The sequence below is a fragment of the Panthera onca genome, chromosome A2, assembly GCF_046562875.1.
Source record: "Panthera onca isolate mPanOnc1 chromosome A2, mPanOnc1 haplotype 2, whole genome shotgun sequence".
Classification (NCBI taxonomy): Eukaryota; Metazoa; Chordata; class Mammalia; order Carnivora; family Felidae; genus Panthera; species Panthera onca.
Window position 1 is genome coordinate 52,721,601 of NC_138340.1, and position 22,860 is coordinate 52,744,460.

A 22,860-nucleotide genomic window follows, 5' to 3' on the forward strand; every position below is an offset into this window, starting at 1 on the left:
TTGTGGCAAAGCCAATTGGAGAACGCAGAACTCCTATCCCATGGTTATTTCTGACTGCTGCTCCCACCAAACAAAAAAAAATCTATTTACCCAAACAGTTTAGCTGGCCTACCTAGCATTGTGCTGACTAATAATTCCTACAATGATTGAGGTACCTGATTTGGTTCTGAAAGCACTTAAAGATTTTGAAATCACTTTTGAATCATCAAAGAAATACTAAATGACGTTCAGCCTCATGTCAAATGTGTTCCGTCATTTTCCTGTCTGGATGCTTGCTTTTTGTACTCATGCATGCCTCACGTGGGTAAGAGAGTTACTCTGAAGCATCTCCACGTCGACCTCCCTTTATGGGTGATAGATTTCTCTTTAGCAGTTCATTCCAGCCCTGTAGCTCCTCTTAGGTCAGGTTGCTCTAAGAAACTTATTCCTGTTTTTTCCTACTCAGAAAAAGATTTCTTTTTTTTTTTTTTTCTTATTGCCTTCCTACCTCCTGGCCTTTGTATTTAGTGTCAGAAATATGCTCATTCTTTGAAATTAGGCACCCACCTGTAGTATCTAATATGATAGTCTAACTTCTATAATTTAAATTCACTTAGTTCTGAGGCATCCAGGTGGCTCAGTCAGTTAAACGTCCAACTCTTGATATAGGCTCAGGTCATGATCCTGCATTTGTGATCTCACGGTCATGAAGTTGAGCCCCGCATCGGGCTCTCTGCTGAGTGTGGAGGCTGCTTGGGATTCTCTCTCTCCCTCTCTGTCTCTCTCTCTGCCCCTCCCCTGCTCACACACATACACTCTCTCTCTCTCCCTCAAAATAAATAAATAAATTCACTTACTTCCAACTCTGCATTTATAGATGATAACACCTAAATGTAGAAAATATTTGATAAACTGGAATTTATCCCCTTGTTTTCTCTGCGGGTTAGGAAAAGAGAACCTTGAGACTGAAGGTAGAGAACTATGTAACAGTAAGATTGAACTGAACAGAGAGGTTAGTGAAGTTACTACAATAGAGTTTATTTACATTGCTGTTATAGTTCACATCATTAAGTGCTTGCCTTGTTTCCAGTGTCTGTGTCCAGACAGAGTTCTCCAAAGATGAGAAACCTGGCATAGAGAGGTCATATGAGAGTAGGTGACTCAGGACATTGGATAAGAGTCCAGGTTTATTGAGTCACATTTGAAAGTTTGAAACTCAAGAATCTCTATACAAAAAGTATTCTCTGGATTGATACTATCTGGATTCTTCCCAAATAAAACTTAAGTAGCCTTTAGACACCCAGTAAGATTGAACCTAAGAAGTTTATATTGTCTTATAACCTATGTAGGATTTTTTTTTCTCTTTAATGTTCTTTAAAGTTCTGTAATTCTGAAGCTAGAAGGAATCCTTTGAGATGAAATGATACAACCTCTCCATTTTATAGGTGAGGAAAGCACTTCTCCAAGGTCTGTTTTCCCCCTATACTTGTATGCCTGCCTACTCACACCCCAAGGCTGAAAATCAGGTAGCTGTAGAATTAGGACGCATGCCTGCTGACCTCCACATCAGCTTTTTTCACCACGTCAGGTCATTTTCTTCTAAGCTGCTTAAAATGTCACAGAAGTAGAATGCAGGTGTCTCCCCTCTCCCCCTTTTCTTGCTGGATAATAGAGTTGTACATGTCTTTGATGAATTTTTAAAAATTTGAAGTTGAAGCGATGATCAGTAAATGTAGTTTGTCCAGCAGATGCCTTCTGTCATGATTGACAGCAGGCAACAAAAGTGTCCCAGGTGGTGGTGGTGGCAAACGGGACCAGAAGAATTCAAGGCAGACAGCTTCTTTGTTCATAGGGAGCCCTGGGTGGGGAAACATCATTCTTCGAGTTCTCTCGCTTCTCAGAGCAAACCCTGTGAGATTAAACTGTCACATTCTTACCCAGGAGAATCCCAGGGTCAAAATGTCACTGGAGGGAGAACCTGTGCTGTTGAGAAAGGACAGGGGAGGAAAAGGAGCCAGCTGAGATGCTGCACCATGGTCTTCGATGTGAGCTTCAGCCATCACCTCCCTCCAGCCGCCCCCCAGGATCCCTGCCTGAAGATGGGGCATGAGAGACGGAGCTTTCCATATAGCGGGGCATGGAGAAACTGGCCGGTTCTGTCATTTGTTCGGCACAGTTTGCTGATTAGCCGGTACCATGCCAGGCACCAGGGATGGAAAGATGCACATGATAGACGACCTTGCTCCAACACTCACAGAGCTTAGAGGCCAGCAAGAGAAACAGATGTGAAATGCATCCTGTGTGACCTCCATTCTAAAATGCTTTCTTCTTCACATTTTAATTTTTCTAAAGTCAGGAATTTCTTGCAGTTGTTTTGTATCTTTGATGTCGTGACATTTCCTTTTCTGTACAGTTTGAGAGTGGATTTTATAATCTGTGGTGCCTTTGAATCAAGAAAATACCCTGGTTTAACAAATAATCACAACCACCGTGGGAAAAACATAGGATGCAATGAACTCCATTTTAAGCAATCCTAGACCTGAGGTGGCTAGTGCCAAAATGATGGTGCACATAAGAATCACCAGAGGAGGTCACAAAGCACATGGGTAATGGTACCGAGGGAGTGTGTGTGTGGTGGACCGTACTTTGAGAAATCGCTACAGACTCTCAGGAGGTCTTTGTAACTTGGCTGTACTTTAGAATCACCTGGGGAGCTTTTAAATAAAACAACTAATGGCTCAAGCCACGTGCCAGACCGATGAATGAGAACTTCTGGAGATGGGACCCAGGCAGCAGGAATTTTGAAAGCTTCCCAAGTGATTCTCCTGCACATTCACATGTGAAGACCAAGGCTGGAGAGGGTTGAGGGGCAGAGTAGTGCTCCCTACTCACTGCAGATCACCTGGGTCCTTGTTAAAATGCAGATTCCGATCCAGCAAGGCTGGAGACAGGGAGTCTGAGATTCCGCATTTTTAAAAAATGTTTATTTATTTTTGAGAGAGAGAAAGAAACAGAGTGTGAGCAGGGAAGGGGCAGAGAGAGGGGGAGACGCAGAATCTGAAGTAGGCTCCAGGCTCTGAGCTGTCAGCACGGAGTCCAACACTCGGCTTGAACTCATGAACTGTGAGATCATGACCTGAGCCAAAGTTGGACGCTTAACTGACTGAGTCACCCAGGCACCCCTGAGATTCTGCATTTCTGACAGATTCCCAGGTGATGCTCTGCTGGTGCATGGACCACATTTTACAGAGAATGGAAAGACAGAGCCAATCCAGACTTTTCAAGGTAATGAAAAATGGCCCCCCAAGCTTTTTTCCTTTTGTCTACAAGACCACCTTCTGTAATGGTTTGCAGAGTAAGTCTGTGGACAGGTCCAACTGCATCAGAATTACTTAGGCGAGGCTCATGACTGGGGATTTGAAGGCACCAATAATAATATTAGCAGCACTACACGTGTGGGGGTTTCATGTCAGTATCACACTCTAATCCTCACTACCTCTCCGTGAAATAGGTGCATGCTTTGATTCAGATTTTAAAAGCTGAGGCCTGAAGAATTTGACTCATTTGCCCTAGGCCACTCGTGTAGTAGGGGACAGTACTCAGAATAGTCTCTGCAAACTCTATTTGTAAAAGCTTCCTGGATGCTGATGTTTCATCTCCTGTGGAAGAGGAAATCTCAAATAAAGATATTCTGTATTTCCTGAAATGATGCTCATACATTTGGATCTGCATTGAATTAAATATGAATCTGTGTGCGTTAAAGACATGAAATGGATCTAGGCAAAAATGTTTAGTGTTAGGAGTAAGAAAATTTCATACAGGGAGGGTAGCAAAAACAGAATATCCTTCAAATAATACAATAATTGTCTGATAAGACAATAGTAAAATTCATTTTCAGATATTTTTACTGAGCACAGATGAAGGCTAATTAATTGTCCTTCAATAGGAAATAGAAAAAAGTTATTGTACACCAAAACAATGAAATGCTCTTCAGCCACTATTGACAGTGATTGTAGACTGATATTTATTGGCAGAGAAGAGAATTCACAATAGAATAAGAGATATAAAACAGTATGTATAGCATGATATAATTTTTCTTTAGCAATAAAATTATATACTAAAATAATTGTACAAGTTATACTAATAAAATATATTTATTCAAAGATAAAGTTATGGGAGGTTACACACCAAGGTGTTAATGTTGGTTTTCTCTGGATGGTGATCTTAGAGACCTTCCTTCCTTCCTTCCTTCCTATCTTTTGTTTCCTTTCTTTCCTTTCTCTGAATATGGGTTAAGATTCTGCTTTGTGTTTAACATATTAAGCATTTCAGTAAATAAATGGAATTGTTCGGACTGATCCCATTCTTATAAAACTAACTGGATCTAGAATAACCAAAATTCTGCCGTGTTTTTATTTAACCCAAAAATACACCTATAAAGGAAACCTGTGGGTTGATTTATGGTTCTCTCCCAGCTATCTTTCTTCCCTTCCTGACTTCCTCTCTCCTTTCACTCACTCACCCTTTTCCTTCCCTCCATCCATCCGTTCATCCATCCATCCATCCATCTATCCATCTTTTCATCATTCAGCATGCATTCACTAAGTATCTGCTGTGTATATATGAACTGATCATGGGGAGATGAAAAAGATACTCCCTGGTCTCTAGATGCTCGCTGCTTCTTTTTTTTAGATACACTTTTCATTTTGGAGTAATTTTAGATTTATAAAAATTTGAAAGTACAGTAGAGGGAGGGTTCCCATATACCCTCTCCCAGCTTCAGTTTCTGGAATGTTACCACCATACATTAGCATGTTACCTTTGTCAAAACTGAGAAACTGGCATTTAGGTTACTATTACCTAAACTCTAGACGTTATTCAGCTTTTACCCGTTTTTCTCACATCTTCCTTCTGTTTCAGGAGCCATTCCAGGAGACCACATTGAATTTTGTTGTCATGGCTCTTTTGTCTCTTCTGGTCTATAGCAGTTTCTCAGGCTTTCCTTGTTTTTTTTTTTTTTTTTTTTTCCAACGTTTTTTATTTATTTTTGGGACAGAGAGAGACAGAGCATGAGCGGGGGAGGGTCAGAGAGAGAGGGAGACACAGAATCGGAAACAGGCTCCAGGCTCCGAGCCATCAGCCCAGAGCCTGATGCGGGGCTCGAACTCACGGACCGCAAGATCGTGACCTGGCTGAAGTCGGACGCTTAACCGACTGCGCCACCCAGGCACCCCAGGCTTTCCTTGTTTTTGATCACCTTGACAGTTTCGAAGAGTATTGGACAGTTATTTTGATAGAATGCCCCTGAATTTTGGTTTGTCTGATGTTTTTGTATGATTAGGGTTATGGGTTTTGAGAAAGAGTGCCACTAAGGTGAAATAGCCTGGTCATCACATCATATCAGGGGTACCTGCTACTCACATGGCATCCCTGATGATGTTAAACTTGACCACTTGGTTAAGGTAGTCTTTGCCAGGTTTCTCCATTGTGTGGTTACTGTTTTTTTCTTTGGAAGTGGGTCACTAAGTCTGGCCCACTGTCAAGGAGGAGAAGGATTAAGCTCTACTCCTGGAGGAGGCAGTATCTGTATATATTGTTTGGAAATCTTCTGTAAGGAAGACTTGTCTCTTCACCTTCGTATATTTGTTTATTCCATCATTTATTTGTATCAGTGTGGACTCCTAGGTATTTATTTAATACTTTGCATTATAATCCAATACCACGTTATTTATTTTGTTGCTCAGATGGTTCCAGCCTTGGCCATCGAATGCTGTTTCTGTTGGTTCTTGTGTCCCCTTGATGTGCCCCCATGCTTTTGTTTGTTGAGCACTTCCTTACTTTTTTTTTTTTTTTTTAGTTTATTTATTTTGAGAGAGAGACTGCATGCACGCACACAAGCTGGGGAGGGGGAGAGAAAGGGAGAGGCAGAATCCCAAGCAGGTTCTATGCTATCAGCACAGAGCCCAATGTGGGGCTTGAACTCACAAACTGTGAGATCATGACCTGATCTCATGAGTCAAGCTCAAGAGTCAGACACTTAGCTGACTATGCCACCTGCACCCCCTTCCTTACTCTCTGGTATACAAGATGCTACAGTCTCTTCTTGTGTTTTCCCTGTTCCAGCCCTAGAATTAGCCATGCATTCAAGGAGCCCTGATTCCTTTTATTGGAGGATGGTATTTAGAAATTAAGATCTGGGTGCTGCATGCTCATTGTCTTTTGAAAGGAAGAAGAGAAAATGAAAAATGGTATGTGTAATGTACAAATTGCTATGGAAGCACAACGGACAGAGTGACTGTTCCCACTAAAGGGAGTCTTCACTGAAGAAATGGTATTTGAAGTTGAATAGAGTTTTCCAGACAGAAGTCAGGGTTGAGGGAGTTGGAGGGGGAAGGAGTAGAAAGAAATATATGTTAGCAGTATCAAGAGCATCTGACTGTAGACTTAGAATGGCAGTGGCCCTTCTTTTATTTTCTCAGTACATAAACATTAGCAATCTTCACAGATTGTTATCTTTTTATTAGAGGATGGTCTCTATGTGAGCTTTGACAGTTGACTGTCTTCTCACCCCCTGTTTTCCCATGCAGTCTTTCTTCTTTCTACATGTACCTAGTTCCTATTCTGCCAGGCCTACTGCAAGGCATTGGGGTGGTGCAGAGAAGAATTTTATAGCCCCTCCATCCAGAAGTTCTGGGGTCTGGTGTGAGATCCTTTTGCTTTCTTCTCTTCCCTCTAGCCCTTCATCAAGTGTCTAATTCTTAGTGCTTTTGCAGAACAGCCTATAAAGGCAAGAGGAAGTATTAGCAGTGTCTGTACTGTGAAACTGACACAATGCTTGACTCACAAAGTCTTTTCTGTTCACAGATAACGATTGGTGTATATGATCCCTGTAACTTAGCCCAGCACCCTGGATGGCCTTTGAGGAATCTTTTGGTCCTAGCAGCCCACCGATGGTATTTACATGTGTGTGTCTGTGTCTCTGTCTGTGTCTGTCTGTGTGTCTCAGTCTACCTATTTTGGACATTGTGTCTGCCTATATCTGTCTCTTTTTTCCCCCAAATGCATGTTTTCATTTCTGGCATGGAAACCACATAATAAATCCATAAGTCAGTCATGATCCAATTTCCATCAATGATGAACCCCTAAGTAGGTGTGTTATGGAGCTGCAGATTCTGACCATACTGCAGTGAAGATATTTCAGAGTAGGGGCAATCACCCAGAGGTCCCAGTCCCCAAATTCTCCAGCCCCTCCCTCCACCTGTCTGGGTCACTCTCAGATCGGATTTTCCTACTGTTACCATCTTCCTCTTCTCCTAGCCCTAAAATAATGAAAACAGGGTATCTAAGAGGTCAGTATACATCTGAAAAGGTGCTCAACATCATTAGTCAGTGGACATAAAATATAATGAGATACTACTCAGTATTAGAGATAATGAGGTACCATGCTGAGATACTACTACATACCTACCAAATGACTTAAAAAAGATGACAAAAAAAAAAAAAAATGACAATACCAAGTGTTGTTAAAGATGTGAATCAGTTGGAGCCCTCAAACACTGCTAGGAAACTGGCAGCATCCCCCAAAGTTAAAACTATCTGTGGCTCAGTGATTTCTTTCTCAGGTACATAATGCACAGAAATGTGTACTCAGATAGATACAAGCAAACACACGTGCAAGAATTTTTATAGCGGCAGTATTCTCAATAATCAAACACCGGAAATAACCTGGATGTCCTTCAACAATGAAATGGATAAGAAATTGTGGTGTATTCATTGTGATGGAATGTGATGTTGTAGCGAATCTGAGTGAAATACTGATACACGTATCAACACGGATGACCTAATGTTGAGTAAAACAGGCTGTACCTAGGAGAATACGTACTCTGTGATTCCTTCTAGGTAAAGATGAGACCAGACAAAACCCAGGAATGGACGTGGACAGTAGAGTAGTAGTTACTCTTGAAGGGGGGTGGGCAGTGACTGGGAGAAGGCATGAGATGAGCTCCTTTATATTTAAGATTTGTGTACTTGTCTTTGTATCTGTTTTACTTACATAAAAGTGCTTAAAACAAATGAAGATAGCTAAATTATAGATTTTCCTCAGAGGGAGAATGGTTACACTTGCTTATCCAGGTGGTGAGTCTGTAGAGTGCACACAGGCCTCCTAACTAGTACTGACTGAGGTGCTGTTTCACAGAATATGAGTTCAGGGAGTGAGAAGGAGGCCCAGAAGAAACCATGTATGTCTTAGAGGTTCTTTTTAACATCTTGCAATCTCTTTTCCCCTGCATTGATGATTCATTTGTTAGAATTATTTATTTGCAACATGATTGTTATATAAAATTCACTTAGAAAGCAATCACAGCCAACTCACTGCTCAGCCTCTAAACATTTGGACAAAGGAGAGCATACGTGTATGCATTCAAAATCTCTCAGAGGTTAAAACCATGCCCCAGGGGTGTCAGGGAGGCATAATTACAATGCTTTGAATACTCCAACTGGTTTTGCTGAAGGTCTTATGAGAGCTCTTTCTTTTCCTTCCTTAAAAAAAAAAATGAATTAATTAAAACCTGGCACCTGACATCAGGAGTAGCAGTTTCCAGTCTGTTGAAGTCCTCTGCTTCCGAGACCGCACCATGCAGGGGGTGAGAGACATCGCCCACAGCATCGTCTTCGAAGTGAAGCTTCCAGAAATGGCATTTAGCCCAGGTAATTTGCCGGTCGTTGAGAATGCATATAATTATCATTTATCAGAAACCTCAGCAAGTCTAACTTTCCTTTCATCCCTTCACAATGGCAGCAGAAGGTAGAGAAAAGTACAGCTCTTACCTCTTTGCCCATGGGAACACCTCTCTTGAACAGAGGGCACTGCTCTGCTATTCAGAAAGCAACAAAGGCAAAGATTGTCCTCAGGAAATTTCCTCCAGGCCTTTTTTTTTTTTTTTTTTTATCGGACTTGAGGATTTTTTTTTCTCCCTTCCTAGTTTTTGTTTCATATAAAATCTTTATTCCTGACCTTTCTTAGAGGAAGAATGAAATATTAATTTATTTACAGATTTATTTGTTACATAAAGTTATATGTGATCCTGTTCTCCACATAGTAAACCAGTTAGCAAAAGTGCCATTTCTCCTTCCGTGTTTAATATTCTTTGTAAGATCCTGTGTGGTAGATATCATAAGTTAGGAAACTTGGGCTCGAGGTTCCGGAAGATGGCGGCGTAGGAGGACGCGGGGCTCACAACGCGTCCTGCCGATCACTTAGATTCCACCTACACCTGCCTAAAGAACCCAGAAAACCGCCAGAGGATTAGCAGAAGGGAGTCTCCGGAGTCAAGCGCAGACTAGAGGCCCACGGAAGAGGGTAGGAAGGGCGGCGAGGCGGTGCGCGCTCCACGGACTGGCGGGAGGGAGCCGGGGCGGAGGGGCGGCTCGCCGGCCAAGCAGAGCCCCCGAGTCTGGCTGGCAAAAGCGGAGGGGCCGGACAGACTGTGTTCCGACAGCAAGCGCGACTTAGCGTCTGGGAGGTCATAAGTTAACAGCTCTGCTCGGAAAGCGGGAAGGCTGGAGGACAAAGGGAGGGAGAGCTGCTGAGCCCCCGGACGGCAGAGCTCAGCTTGGCGGGGAACAAAGGCGCCAGCGCCATCTCCCCCGCCCATCCCCCAGCCAAAATCCCAAAGGGAACCAGTTCCTGCCAGGGAACTTGCTCGCTCCGCGCAAACACCCAACTCTGTGCTTCTGCGGAGCCAAACCTCCGGCAGCGGATCTGACTCCCTCCCGCTGCCACAGGGCTCCTCCTGAAGTGGATCACCTAAGGAGAAGCGAGCTAAGCCTGCCCCTCCAGCCCCCGTGCACCTTGCCTACCCACCCCAGCTAATACGCCAGATCCCCAGCAACACAAGCCTGGCAGTGTGCAAGTAGCCCAGACGGGACACGCCACCCCACAGTGAATCCCGCCCCTAGGAGAGGGGAAGAGAAGGCACACACCAGTCTGACTGTGGCCCCAGCAGTGGGCTGGGGGCAGACATCGGGTCGGACTGCGGCCCCGCCCACTAACTCCAGTTATACACCACAGCACAGGGGAAGTGCACTGCAGGTCCTCACCACGCCAGGGACTCTCCAAAATGACCAAACGGAAGAATTCCCCTCAGAAGAATCTCCAGGAAATAACAACAGCTAATGAACTGATCAAAAAGGATTTAAATAATATAACAGAAAGTGAATTTAGAATAATAGTCATAAAATTAATCGCTGGGCTTGAAAACAGTATACAGGACAGCAGAGAATCTCTTGCCATAAAGATCGAGGGACTAAGGAACAGTCACGAGGAGCTGAAAAACGCTTTAAACGAAATGCAAAACAAAATGGAATCCACGATGGCTCGGCTTGAAGAGGCAGAGGAGAGAATAGGTGAACTAGAAGATAAAGTTATGGAGAAAGAGGAAGCTGAAAGAAAGAGAGATAAAAAAATCCAGGAGTATGAGGGGAAAATTAGAGAACTAAGTGATACACTAAAAAAAAATAATATACGCATAATTGGTATCCCAGAGGAGGAAGAGAGAGGGAAAGGTGCTGAAGGGGTACTTGAACAAATTATAGCTGAGAACTTCCCTGAACTGGGGAAGGAAAAAGGCATTGAAATCCAAGAGGCACAGAGAACTCCCTTCAGACGTAACTTGAATCGATCTTCTGCACGACATATCATAGTGAAACTGGCAAAATACAAGGATAAAGAGAAAATTCTGAAAGCAGCAAGGGATAAACGTGCCCTCACATATAAAGGGAGACCTATTAGACTCGTGACTGATCTCTCCTTTGAAACTTGGCAGGCCAGAAAGGCTTGGCACGATATCTACAGTGTGCTAAACAGAAAAAATATGCAGCCGAGAATCCTTTATCCAGCAAGTCTGTCATTTAGAATAGAAGGAGAGATAAAGGTCTTCCCAAACAAACAAAAACTGAAGGAATTTGTCACCACGAAACCAGCCCTACAAGAGATCCTAAGGGGGATCCTGTGAGACAAAGTACCAGAGACATCACTACAAGCATAAAACATACAGACATCACAATGACTCTAAACCCATATCTTTCTATAATAACACTGAATGTAAATGGATTAAATGCGCCAACTAAAAGACATAGGGTATCAGAATGGATAAAAAAACAAGACCCATCTATTTGCTGTCTACAAGAGACTCATTTTAGATCTGAGGACACCTTTAGATTGAGAGTGAGGGGATGGAGAACTATGTATCATGCTCCTGGAAGCCAAAAGAAAGCTGGAGTAGCCATACTTATATCAGACAAACTAGACTTTAAATTAAAGGCTGTAACAAGAGATGAAGAAGGGCATTATATAATAATCACAGGGTCTATCCACCAGGAAGAGCTAACTATTATAAATGTCTATGCGCCAAATACCCGAGCCCCCAGATATATAAAGCAATTACTCATAAACATAAGCAACCTTATTGATAAGAATGTGGTCATTGCAGGGGACTTTAACACCCCACTTACAGAAATGGATAGATCATCTAGACACACAGTCAATAAAGAAACAAGGGCCCTGAATGATACATTGGATCAGATGGACTTGACAGATATATTTAGAACTCTGCATCCCAAAGCAACAGAGTATACTTTCTTCTCGAGTGCACATGGAACATTCTCCAAGATAGATCATATACTGGGTCACAAAACAGCCCTTCATAAGTTTACAAGAATTGAAATCATACCATGCATACTTTCAGACCACAATGCTATGAAGCTTGAAATCAACCACAGGAAAAAGTCTGGAAAACCTCCAAAAGCATGGAGGTTAAAGAACACCCTACTAACGAATGAGTGGGTCAACCAGGCAATTAGAGAAGAAATTAAAATATACATGGAAACAAACGAAAATGAAAATACAACAATCCAAACGCTTTGGGATGCAGCGAAGGCAGTCCTGAGAGGAAAATACATTGCAGTCCAGGCCTATCTCAAGAAACAAGAAAAATCCCAAATACAAAATCTAACAGCACACCTAAAGGAAATAGAAGCAGAACAGCAAAGGCAGCCTAAACCCAGCAGAAGAAGAGAAATAATAAAGATCAGAGCAGAAATAAACAATATAGAATCTAAAAAAACTGTAGAGCAGATCAACGAAACCAAGAGTTGGTTTTTTGAAAAAATAAACAAAATTGACAAACCTCTAGCCAGGCTCCTCAAAAAGAAAAGGGAGATGACCCAAATAGATAAAATCATGAATGAAAATGGAATGATTACAACCAATCCCTCAGAGATACAAACAATTATCAGGGAATACTATGAAAAATTATATGCCAGCAAATTGGACAACCTGGAAGAAATGGACAAATTTCTAAACACCCACACTCTTCCAAAACTCAATCAGGAGGAAATAGAAAGCTTGAACAGACCCATAACCAGCGAAGAAATTGAATCGGTTATCAAAAATCTCCCAACAAATAAGAGTCCAGGACCAGATGGCTTCCCAGGGGAGTTCTACCAGACATTTAAAGCAGAGATAATACCTATCCTTCTCAAGCTATTCCAAGAAATAGAAAGGGAAGGAAAACTTCCAGACTCATTCTATGAAGCCAGTATTACTTTGATTCCTAAACCAGACAGAGACCCAGTAAAAAAAGAGAACTAACTACAGGCCAATATCCCTGATGAATATGGATGCAAAAATTCTTAATAAGATACTAGCAAATCGAATTCAACAGCATATAAAAAGAATTATTCACCATGATCAAGTGGGATTCATTCCTGGGATGCAGGGCTGGTTCAACATTCGCAAATCGATCAACGTGATACATCACATTAACAAAAAAAAAGAGAAGAACCATATGATCCTGTCAATCGATGCAGAAAAGGCCTTTGACAAAATCCAGCACCCTTTCTTAATAAAAACCCTTGAGAAAGTCGGGATAGAAGGAACATACTTAAAGATCATAAAGGCCATTTATGAAAAGCCCACAGCTAACATCATCCTCAACGGGGAAACACTGAGAGCTTTTTCCCTGAGATCAGGAACACGACAGGGATGCCCACTGTCACCGCTGCTGTTTAATATAGTGCTGGAAGTTCTAGCATCAGCAATCAGACAACAAAAGGAAATCAAAGGCATCAAAATTGGCAAAGATGAAGTCAAGCTTTCGCTTTTTGCAGATGACATGATATTATACATGGAAAATCCGATAGACTCCACCAAAAGTCTGCTAGAACTGATACATGAATTCAGCAAAGTTGCAGGATACAAAATCAATGTGCAGAAATCAGTTGCATTCTTATACACTAACAATGAAGCAACAGAAAGACAAATGAAGAAACTGATCCCATTCACAATTGCACCAAGAAGCATAAAATACCTAGGAATAAATCTAACCAAAGATGTAAAAGATCTGTATGCTGAAAACTATAGAAAGCTTATTCAGGTAATTGAAGAAGATATAAAGAAATGGAAAGACATTCCCTGCTCATGGATTGGAAGAATAAATATTGTCAAAATGTCAATACTACCCAAAGCTATCTACACATTCAATGCAATCCCTATCAAAATTGCACCAGCATTCTTCTCGAAACTAGAACAAGCAATCCTAAAATTCATATGGAACCACAAAAGGCCCCGAATAGCCAAAGTAATTTTGAAGAAGAAGACCAAAGCAGGAGGCATCACAATCCCAGACTTTAGCCTCTACTACAAAGCTGTCATCATCAAGTCAGCATGGTATTGGCATAAAAACAGACACATAGACCAATGGAATAGAATAGAAACCCCAGAACTAGACCCACAAACGTATGGCCAACTCATCTTTGACAAAGCAGGAAAGAACATCCAATGGAAAAAAGACAGTCTCTTTAACAAATGGTGCTGGGAGAACTGGACAGCAACATGCAGAAGGTTGAAACTAGACCACTTTCTCACACCATTCACAAAAATAAACTCAAAATGGATAAAGGACCTGAATGTGAGACAGGAAACCATCAAAACCTTAGAGGAGAAAGCAGGAAAAGACCTCTCTGACCTCAGCCGTAGCAATCTCTTACTCGGCACATCCCCAAAGGCAAGGGAATTAAAAGCAAAAGTGAATTACTGGGACCTTATGAAGATAAAAAGCTTCTGCACAGCAAAGGAAACAACCAACAAAACTAAAAGGCAACCAACGGAATGGGAAAAGATATTTGCAAATGACACATCGGACAAAGGGCTAGTATCCAAAATCTATAAAGAGCTCATCAAACTCCACACCCGAAAAACAAATAACCCAGTGAAGAAATGGGCAGAAAACATGAATAGACACTTCTCTAAAGAAGACATCCGGATGGCCAACAGGCACATGAAAAGATGTTCAACGTCGCTCCTTATCAGGGAAATACAAATCAAAACCACACTCAGATATCACCTCACGCCAGTCAGAGTGGCCAAAATGAAGAAATCAGGAGACTATAGATGCTGGAGAGGATGTGGAGAAACAGGAACCCTCTTGCACTGTTGGTGGGAATGCAAATTGGTGCAGCCGCTCTGGAAAGCAGTGTGGAGGTTCCTCAGAAAATTAAAAATAGACCTACCCTATGACCCAGCAATGGCACTGCTAGGAATTTATCCAAGGGATACAGGAGTACTGATGCATAGGGGCACCTGTACCCCAATGTTTATAGCGGCACTCTCAACAATAGCCAAATTATGGAAAGAGCCTAAATGTCCATCAACTGATGAATGGATAAAGAAATTGTGGTTTATATACACAATGGAATACTACGTGGCAATGAGAAAGAATGAAATATGGCCTTTTGTAGCAACATGGATGGAACTGGAGAGTGTGATGCTAAGTGAAATAAGCCATACAGAGAAAGACAGATACCATATGGTTTCACTCTTATGTGGATCCTGAGAAACATAACAGAAACCCATGGGGGAGGGGAAGAAAAAAAAAAAAAAAAAAGAGGTTAGAGTGGGAGAGAGCCAAAGCATAAGAGACTGTTAAAAACTGAGAACAAACTGAGGGTTGATGGGGGGTGGGAGGGAGGGCAGGGTGGGTGATGGGTATTGAGGAGGGCACCTTTTGGGATGAGCACTGGGTGTTGTATGGAAACCAATTTGACAGTAAATTTCATATATTAAAAAAAAAAAAAAAGGAAACTTGGGCTCACAGGTATTTTATAGGTGTGTGTGTGTGTGTGTGTGTGTGTGTGTGTACGCATATGTTTATGTGTTTATATACATGTCACAAAGATAGAATACATACTCAAATTCGAGTAAAATAAAGATGATAATACCCACCTCATGGAATATACCCTAGGGCAAATCTGGGTCCTGTGTAAAAGATATGCAATGTCTGGCGTAGGTATTTAATACATGCTAATTTATGTTAATTTCTTATCTTCCGCCAATCCCAGCACTCTCCAAAATGATCCCTCAGATTTCTATGACTTTCATGCTTTCCAGGGTACCTTTACATATGTTGTTTAATCTGCTTTTCACCACATCTGCGTTGTTCAAGACACATTGCTTTCTTCATAGTCTGGGGTCATGTGCTTAAGAGTGTGTGTGTCAGGGAGGGCAGTGGTAACATCTCTTCTGAGATGTCATTTCTGGAGTGCAGAAGTCAGAAGGCTTTAGGATTGACTCTGACAGCATTTTATTGGTGAGTCTTTGCCGCAGCACTGATAAGTGTCTTAAATAGATTTCTCGGAAAGATTGAGGGTGGACTCGGCTTGGTCAAGCAGAGGAGAAGGCTGTAAGTTGTAAGTTCAGAGCCCTAAGAAATTCACTGCTTCCCTGCTGTCTAATAGTTGCATTTGATTTAGCACCCTCTTCTGGCACATTCTAAAATAGCTTCCATGGACTCTTAACTTAGGTGCCATACCTTTGTTATTAAACTGCAATTTGTAGATAGTTCTAGGGGAATGGGTGAGTTAACTAACAAGTAATATGTGTCTGGTCTATGCCCCACAGGCCACTAGATGCCTTCCATACTAACTCACTCACTCAATCTTGCCAGCCACCCTACAGAGGAGGTACTTTTGTTTCCATTTTTATGATAAAGTCATTGGATGATTCTTCCTCCCCATTCCCAATTATCTTGCTGATATGTGGTGAAGCTGGCAAACCCCAGAAACATTGCACATTTCCTTTTGAAAAAGATGTTTTTTGTCATCCAGTAATGCCTCTGCTACATTTTTTTATGCTTGATACTGAGTGTAGATTATGTAATTTAGGAAAGGCAAGTTTTCTTTCTTTCTTCATGTAAATTAATATTATCCCTCTTAGCTACAAATAAAACCTTAAATAAAACTTTGTAAAGAGTTATTCTATAGCATAACATGAACTGAAGGTATTGATATAGTAGTAGTTTATGCTATTTCGAAGACATCCTATAGTTGCAATGGCACTAGTATGAGAAGTATGGTTTTAAATATCCTCTGTCATCTTTGGCTCCTCGTGGTATGGCCAAGCCCACTGTCCACTGCTGATAGAAAAATTATTCTGGTAGCCGGCAGAAGGAGGCAGCAGACTCTGCAGAGAGTGGGAGATCCTTCATTTCATGTCCTTGATGTTCTCCTCCTGATTGTTCACCTGTGAGAAAACAAGACCTAATTTTCCCCTAAAACAAAATGTTTTTCTATTAATTTGGGGCATGTCTTATGGATGTGATTTATATAGAGGCAGATAGGATAGATCAAGTATATTTTTTTCATTATTAATAAGCTTAAGGTATATCTAATTTTCTTAGAAATGGCTGTAACATTTTGAGAACAGAGATGTTTTCACTTGAAATGAGATTTTATTTGTACCATGACTTCTTATCTGTAACAGGAGAAAGCTTAGGCCAGGGTTATTAATTGCAGAACTAGACTGTGTGGTTTGAAGTTCTTTTCAAGTTTTTGGCTATATGTTAGGGATGCATTTTTTTTTTTTTTTAAATTAAATGTAAGACTAGTGAGAAAAGCAGACAAAATATGAATTAGTAGCATGTCTGAACTCCTTCCCCAGAAAAAAGAATTTTGAACTCTTAACCTTTTTTAAGAACTCAAATCTATTACATCAGTTCTAATTTTTTGTTATATTAAAAAAACACATGTGTGCATCAGAGTGCCTGAGTTGTAATGGGAAGGGACATTTGTTTTCTGGCTCCTCACTGTGAATGATATGTCCAGCCATACTGGGGCCCAAGTAGCTTTCGAGGATAGTTGGCCCCAAGGTTTTCCCTTCGTCATCCTATCGCAGAAAGGAAAGATTGTGTCAAGGAAATCTACACCTTCTAGGTCCCATAATTATATTGAGCAATACTATTTTTAAAAACTAAGGTCAAAAGTGGAAAAGTTCCCAAGGAAAGGAAAATAGAAGTGTTGACAGCCATCTAAAAGTAGGAGAATGGCCAAAGAACACCAGAATACAAATTAGAAACATAGACTTCTTCCCAGTAGTCCTGTACATCTTTAAGTCCAGGAGTTTCTGTTCCTTCAAAGACTGTTACTTAAGGCAGATACTGGAGGGGACGCTGGCAGGGTAGATTGTGACTGAGTGAATTCCCTGTTACAGAGTAGAGGCTTTCTTGTGAATCTCACGTACTTGGTGAGAAAGGGAGAGTAACAGAGGTCCTAAGATGTGAAGAGGGTAATAGAGTGAATGGCCCCCCCATTAGCAGATTGCCAGCAAGGAAGTCAGGTTACCATTAAGGTAAGAAAGTGAGACTTACAAGAGGATTTTGTAATAATAGAATAGAGCAGCCACAGGATCCTTATCCTCCAGTGCTGCTACACAGCATTGCCTGTAGCACACTTCAAGAACTGGGATTGGAAATTCAGAGGCACCGATTGCAGAGATTAAAAGAAGTTGGTAGAGAAGAGAGAAGTCAGGGAAGGGGAAAGACTGACTAGATAAGGATGAGCTTAAAGGAGAGGGCAGCTTAACAAAGGGACAGGATAGGTGTGCGGAGACAGGGTTGAGAGGTGGAGCAGAGTGCTGTGGTAAGGATGAGGAACGGAAAGGATGCACTGAACGTAGAGGTTCAAATCCTGATGGGAAGCTCAGCAGAAAGTGTGCTGCAGTCATGCTGGCTGGTCTTCCGCGGATAAGAGAGCCTTGCACCAGGTTATACCTATCCCAAGTTGGGTTGTCTTTTTTCGAGCAGCTCCCAGGAACTGCAGAAGTTGAGGCGGCTCAGGCCAGACTCCAGGGCTATTTCAGAAGCCCCTCTGCAGGAAAACCCTGGTCTCTCAGCGAGGGTCCTGGTAGTAGAGGAAGGTGTTGAGCAACTGCTTCAAGTACATGCAAATTCACGTCCCTTAATGTGTGCGCCATCTTGCCACTTGACTTACATGTTTTTATTCATCCCTCCTTCATTAAACGTACTACTTTATTTGCCTTAAGATTGTCCCAAAGCAGTCGGATGGGAAAAAAACCAGAAAGGCGGCATGGGACCGAGGATGGTGAACCTCAGTGAATGTATGGACCCTAAAAGGTATATTTTGGAAGCTTTTTTCTCCCAAGGGGACTGTTGGTAATGAGGACACACAGCAGGTTCTGTCAGGCCAACCACGTCGCTCACATCAGTGCAGGGGGTACCATTCACATTGACAATGAGTGTTACTCCACTGTTTGCTGCCTGACTTGATTTAAGTGTGGTTGTGAGAATTAACCACCTGATGGAGGTCCTGAAGGGCACACAGTTCATCTGGTCTTCTAGACATTATAAATTTTGTTCTTGCTTTGATCTGAGTCTCTCAAACCTAGTTAGTTACAGATACCTGCTACCTTGTAGTCCTTATTCGTGGCCTTTTAATTTCATCCTATTAGCCTACATTGAAGGACGTTATAAGAAATATTTCATAGAAATTAGTGTTGTATTTAAGGGATAAAAGTGCACCCTTTTTTGAGGGGCCAGTGGCTCCTCTAAGTGGTCATGCTTCCATTTTCACTTTGGCTGCTAGGGACTCGGTATCAGATTTGTGGCCTGTCGGTAGCAGTTACGGAGATCCACACGGGCACACGTGCTGTGCTGTGCTGTTTCTCCTCGCTGTTGCCCTCAAGCTTCATCTTATTTTCCCTGTGATCTCATTTTGCTTAGTTAGGATTTGGTCCTCATTTTCTTATTCAGATGCTTTCTATCTTTTTAAGACAAGATTGGGGCATAAATGAGTGACTGAATGGATAAATAATTCTGTCATTTTCTAGGTTAGCTGAGTCATCAGTGGATTTAAATCTCAAATTGATGTGTTGGAGATTGGTCCCTACTCTGGACTTAGACAAGGTTGTGTCTGTCAAGTGTCTGCTGCTTGGAGCCGGCACCTTGGGTTGTAATGTCGCTAGGACACTGATGGTAAGTTTGTGGGGGCCAAATGGTACCTCTGAAGCTGTGGCTTCTCCTCTTATCTTAATATACCAGATTGCTTTCCTCCTCCCAGAGTTACCTACTCCTCTTTCCCTCCCATCCTTCCTTCTTCCCTCCCTCTTTCCCTTTCTTTTTTCTTTTGTCAGTTATCTTTTTAATTATAAAAGGAATTCATACTTTTATCACAAAGTAGAAACAGAAGGTCTTTCTCCACCTTCCTCTCGTCCCACTTCCCAGAATTCAGCAGACTTCCTAGATTAGTACACAGTGTGTCCTTCCCTGACGTTTTCATAGGCACTTGCAAATAAAGAGAGGGACATTTGTCACCTTTGCTGTCATTTATTTATATTTGCAAAAATTGGATCATAGCATACTGTCTATAATAGGTTTTTATTCTTAACTCAATAGAAAAATAATTGTGGCTCTCTATATGTTCTGTATTTGGTATATGTAGTATTTTGTTGTATGACTCTGCCCTCACTTTATTTCGATTTCAGCATATTTTTTTGAGATACTGTTGAAATGAACATTTTTAGATCTTTACATATCTATGGGATTATTTGTTTAGGCAGAAATCCCTATAAGTAGAATTATTATGTTAGAGAGGATGTATTGTGTGTATGCTATATGTATATGTGTGTATACTGTGTATATATATATATGTATAGTATATACACACATACATACATACATATATATATACTATACACAATATATACTATATATACTATAATATATATATATTATATACTATATACTATATATACTATATATATATACAATATACAATACGTATATATGGGTTTTTTTCAAACTAAATCACCTTCCCAAAACATTTTACGAGCCTGTACTTTTAGAAACATATATGACTTTTTAATTTGCTTTTCTTTTACTAGTGAGGGTGAGTCTTTAATTTTGTTTCCTTTGTGAATTTTATTCTATTCATGTGATTTTATAATTAATTGACACAAAATACATATGGTATTCTCTTAGCATCTTTTAAAACTCTCTTTATCTTTTTAAAAATCTTTGCTCATTCCTAATGTTGCATGTGTATGTTTTCTCTTTTTTTTCTCTTATTCAGACTTGCCAGAGAGCCTTGTCTACTGTATCAGTCTTTTTGGAGGGCTAAGTCCTTGATTTATTTTTTAGTTCTATAGTTTTTGTTTTTGTTTTGTATTGCTTTCAGATTCATTAACATCTATTTTTATCTTCATTAATATCTTCCTCTCTTTGTGGAATTTATTTTATTATTCTTTTTCTGGCTTCCATAATTAGGTGCTTAGGTTTTCTTAATATTTTTAAAAATGATAAAGTCAGTAGAGACCCACTATAGAAAACTTGTAAAGTATAAAAGTTACGAAGCAGGAAAAGAAGATACCCATTTTCCTACCACTTTTTCACTTATTTCCTTTCAATGTTTGTTAAATACATATTTAAAATTTTTATTTGATTTATAATAATGCTCCTTGCTAATTTATCTGTTACCCTTGTAAACACTTTCTCATGTCATTAGAAGTGATGCTTATAAAGCATTTTTAATGACTAGAATATGCCTTCTTCTATGATGAATATAATGTACTGAGACACTCCCCTAATGGTAGGCATTAATATGTTTCCAATATTTTACAACTATAAATTATGTTGTGGAGCGTTTTTGTTTATATTTCAGATTACTTCCTAGGATAGATTGCTGTAACTATTTTCTTAGGATATATTGCTACAAGTAGGTTGAAAGATATGAACATTTGAAAGATTCTAGACACATATTGCCAAATTGCTTTCCAGAAAAATTAGATCAGTTTACATTCTCAACCCGTGCAATAGTTTTTTCATCTCCACATCCTCACCAGCACTGAGTATTATCATTTTCTTCAATGAGTATTATCGTTTCCTTTAATCTTTACAGATTAGCCGTTTAAACCGTGTAGCATCCCAGGAAGCCAAAAGTTAAGTGCAAACCCGCACTCACATGTGGCTAACCCATAGTATGTTTGTAATTTATTTGGCTTTCTTCCCACTGCCCAGTATGTTCCCAGACTGCCTTCCTTGCAGTCCTCTCAGCATTGCTTTAAGGAATGTAAAAACACTTGAGAAGTAAATGTCCTCAAACCAAGCACAAGTGACTTTTGGGTTGTCCTTGTCTTTATTCCACCTCCACAGTAGGTTGCTTAGCTGATGAAAGTCACTTACAAAACTGGATGAGTAGATCTAAGTTTACCAGTGGGCTTTCAAAACCGATAATGTAAAAACTATGCTTTTGAAAGGATGGATTCTGGCCTTTCATTCTCAACCCTGAAAATGAATCTTGAGTACTAGTTGACTGTCCCCTGGGAACCGTCAGTTTAATTGAGTTTCAGAGTCCCTAATGGAAGGCTATTGAAATAAGAGAGCAGAATTAGCTTTGTAGCCAATCATGGCAGGGGCTTCTCTTCGATCACTGTGCCTATTTATGATATGCTGAAATGCACACACTACACCCCACCCTCCAGAAAGCAGTCATCTCTATTTGGTTGCAACTCTCAGGATCTCAACCCTTCCCACCATTAACCAGATCTATGACCTTCAGTGATTTCTGGGCTACACTTTGCATATCTGTGAAACAAAACAGTTGGACTAAGGATGTTAGAGATGCCATCTCAGTTTAAAATTGTGTGGTTCTATAATACTTTAAAGGAATTATAATTAAAGTGTATGAAATCATGCAAACTATTTGAGAGAATATAGAATTGTCCCCTGTATTACCGAATATTAACAAGCCCTTTACGTCTTCAGTAGTACAAAATCTTCTGCGATGTTATACAACAGAAAATAACTTGTAAGTCATTTTTCTGAGGCATTAATTCAGGCTTTAAGTGAGTTTTAATGTGAGCTGTTATTTATATTTAATTACTCATTAAGGGAAAGCAAGGACATTTGGGGGCTTATCGCTAATTCTTTTAAGACAGCAACATAGACAATTCTCATGGGACTCACCTCCAACTCTTTCTCTGGTGCCACTGTCAAAAATAATGACTTATTAGACCCACTCTGACATTTCTTAGATTCATTACTGCAGGAAACTAGGCACTGGGTATATAATTATTTTTGTCTTTTAAAGGAAGCTGGCCCTCTGTTAATCAAAAACTGAATTTGCACAATTCAGTTTCTAAAGTTTCCTGTATTTTGAGATTCCCAAGCTATTCCAAAACTAAACCTCTTTATAGGTTGCAAGAGAGACACCCTGTGAAATGTTCATCAGAAACACACCATGATCTCTTGTTTCCATGCAGGGTTGGGGTGTCAGACACATCACATTTGTGGACAATGCCAACATCTCCTACTCCAATCCTGTGAGGCAGCCTCTCTATGAATTTGAAGATTGCCTAGCAGGTGGTAAGCCCAAGGCCCTGGCTGCAGCAGAGCGGCTCCAGAAAATATTCCCTGGAGTGGTATGTTGATGCTATTCGGGAATGTTGGAGGTTTTCTCCTGTAGCTTTCCGTGCTTAATTTTGGGGAATGAGGGCCTGTGGTATTGGTAAAAGAGAGTCAGATGTTTGTCACT

At 40.7% G+C, this 22,860-nt stretch overlaps 1 protein-coding gene across 4 annotated transcripts in view; it reads left to right on the top strand.

Annotated features, from left to right (window-relative positions):
• Positions 1-22,860, top strand: part of ATG7 (autophagy related 7) — a 342,261-nt gene that overhangs the window by 121,669 nt on the left and 197,732 nt on the right. For all 4 annotated transcript variants that reach the window (XM_078442745.1, XM_078442743.1, XM_078442744.1 and 1 more), the window contains 5 exons: positions 6,844-6,932; positions 8,567-8,688; positions 18,356-18,446; positions 19,160-19,304; positions 22,589-22,747. In XM_078442745.1, coding sequence (XP_078298871.1) covers positions 6,844-6,932; positions 8,567-8,688; positions 18,356-18,446; positions 19,160-19,304; positions 22,589-22,747 — 606 coding nt within the window. The remainder of the gene's footprint in view (positions 1-6,843; positions 6,933-8,566; positions 8,689-18,355; positions 18,447-19,159; positions 19,305-22,588; positions 22,748-22,860) is intronic.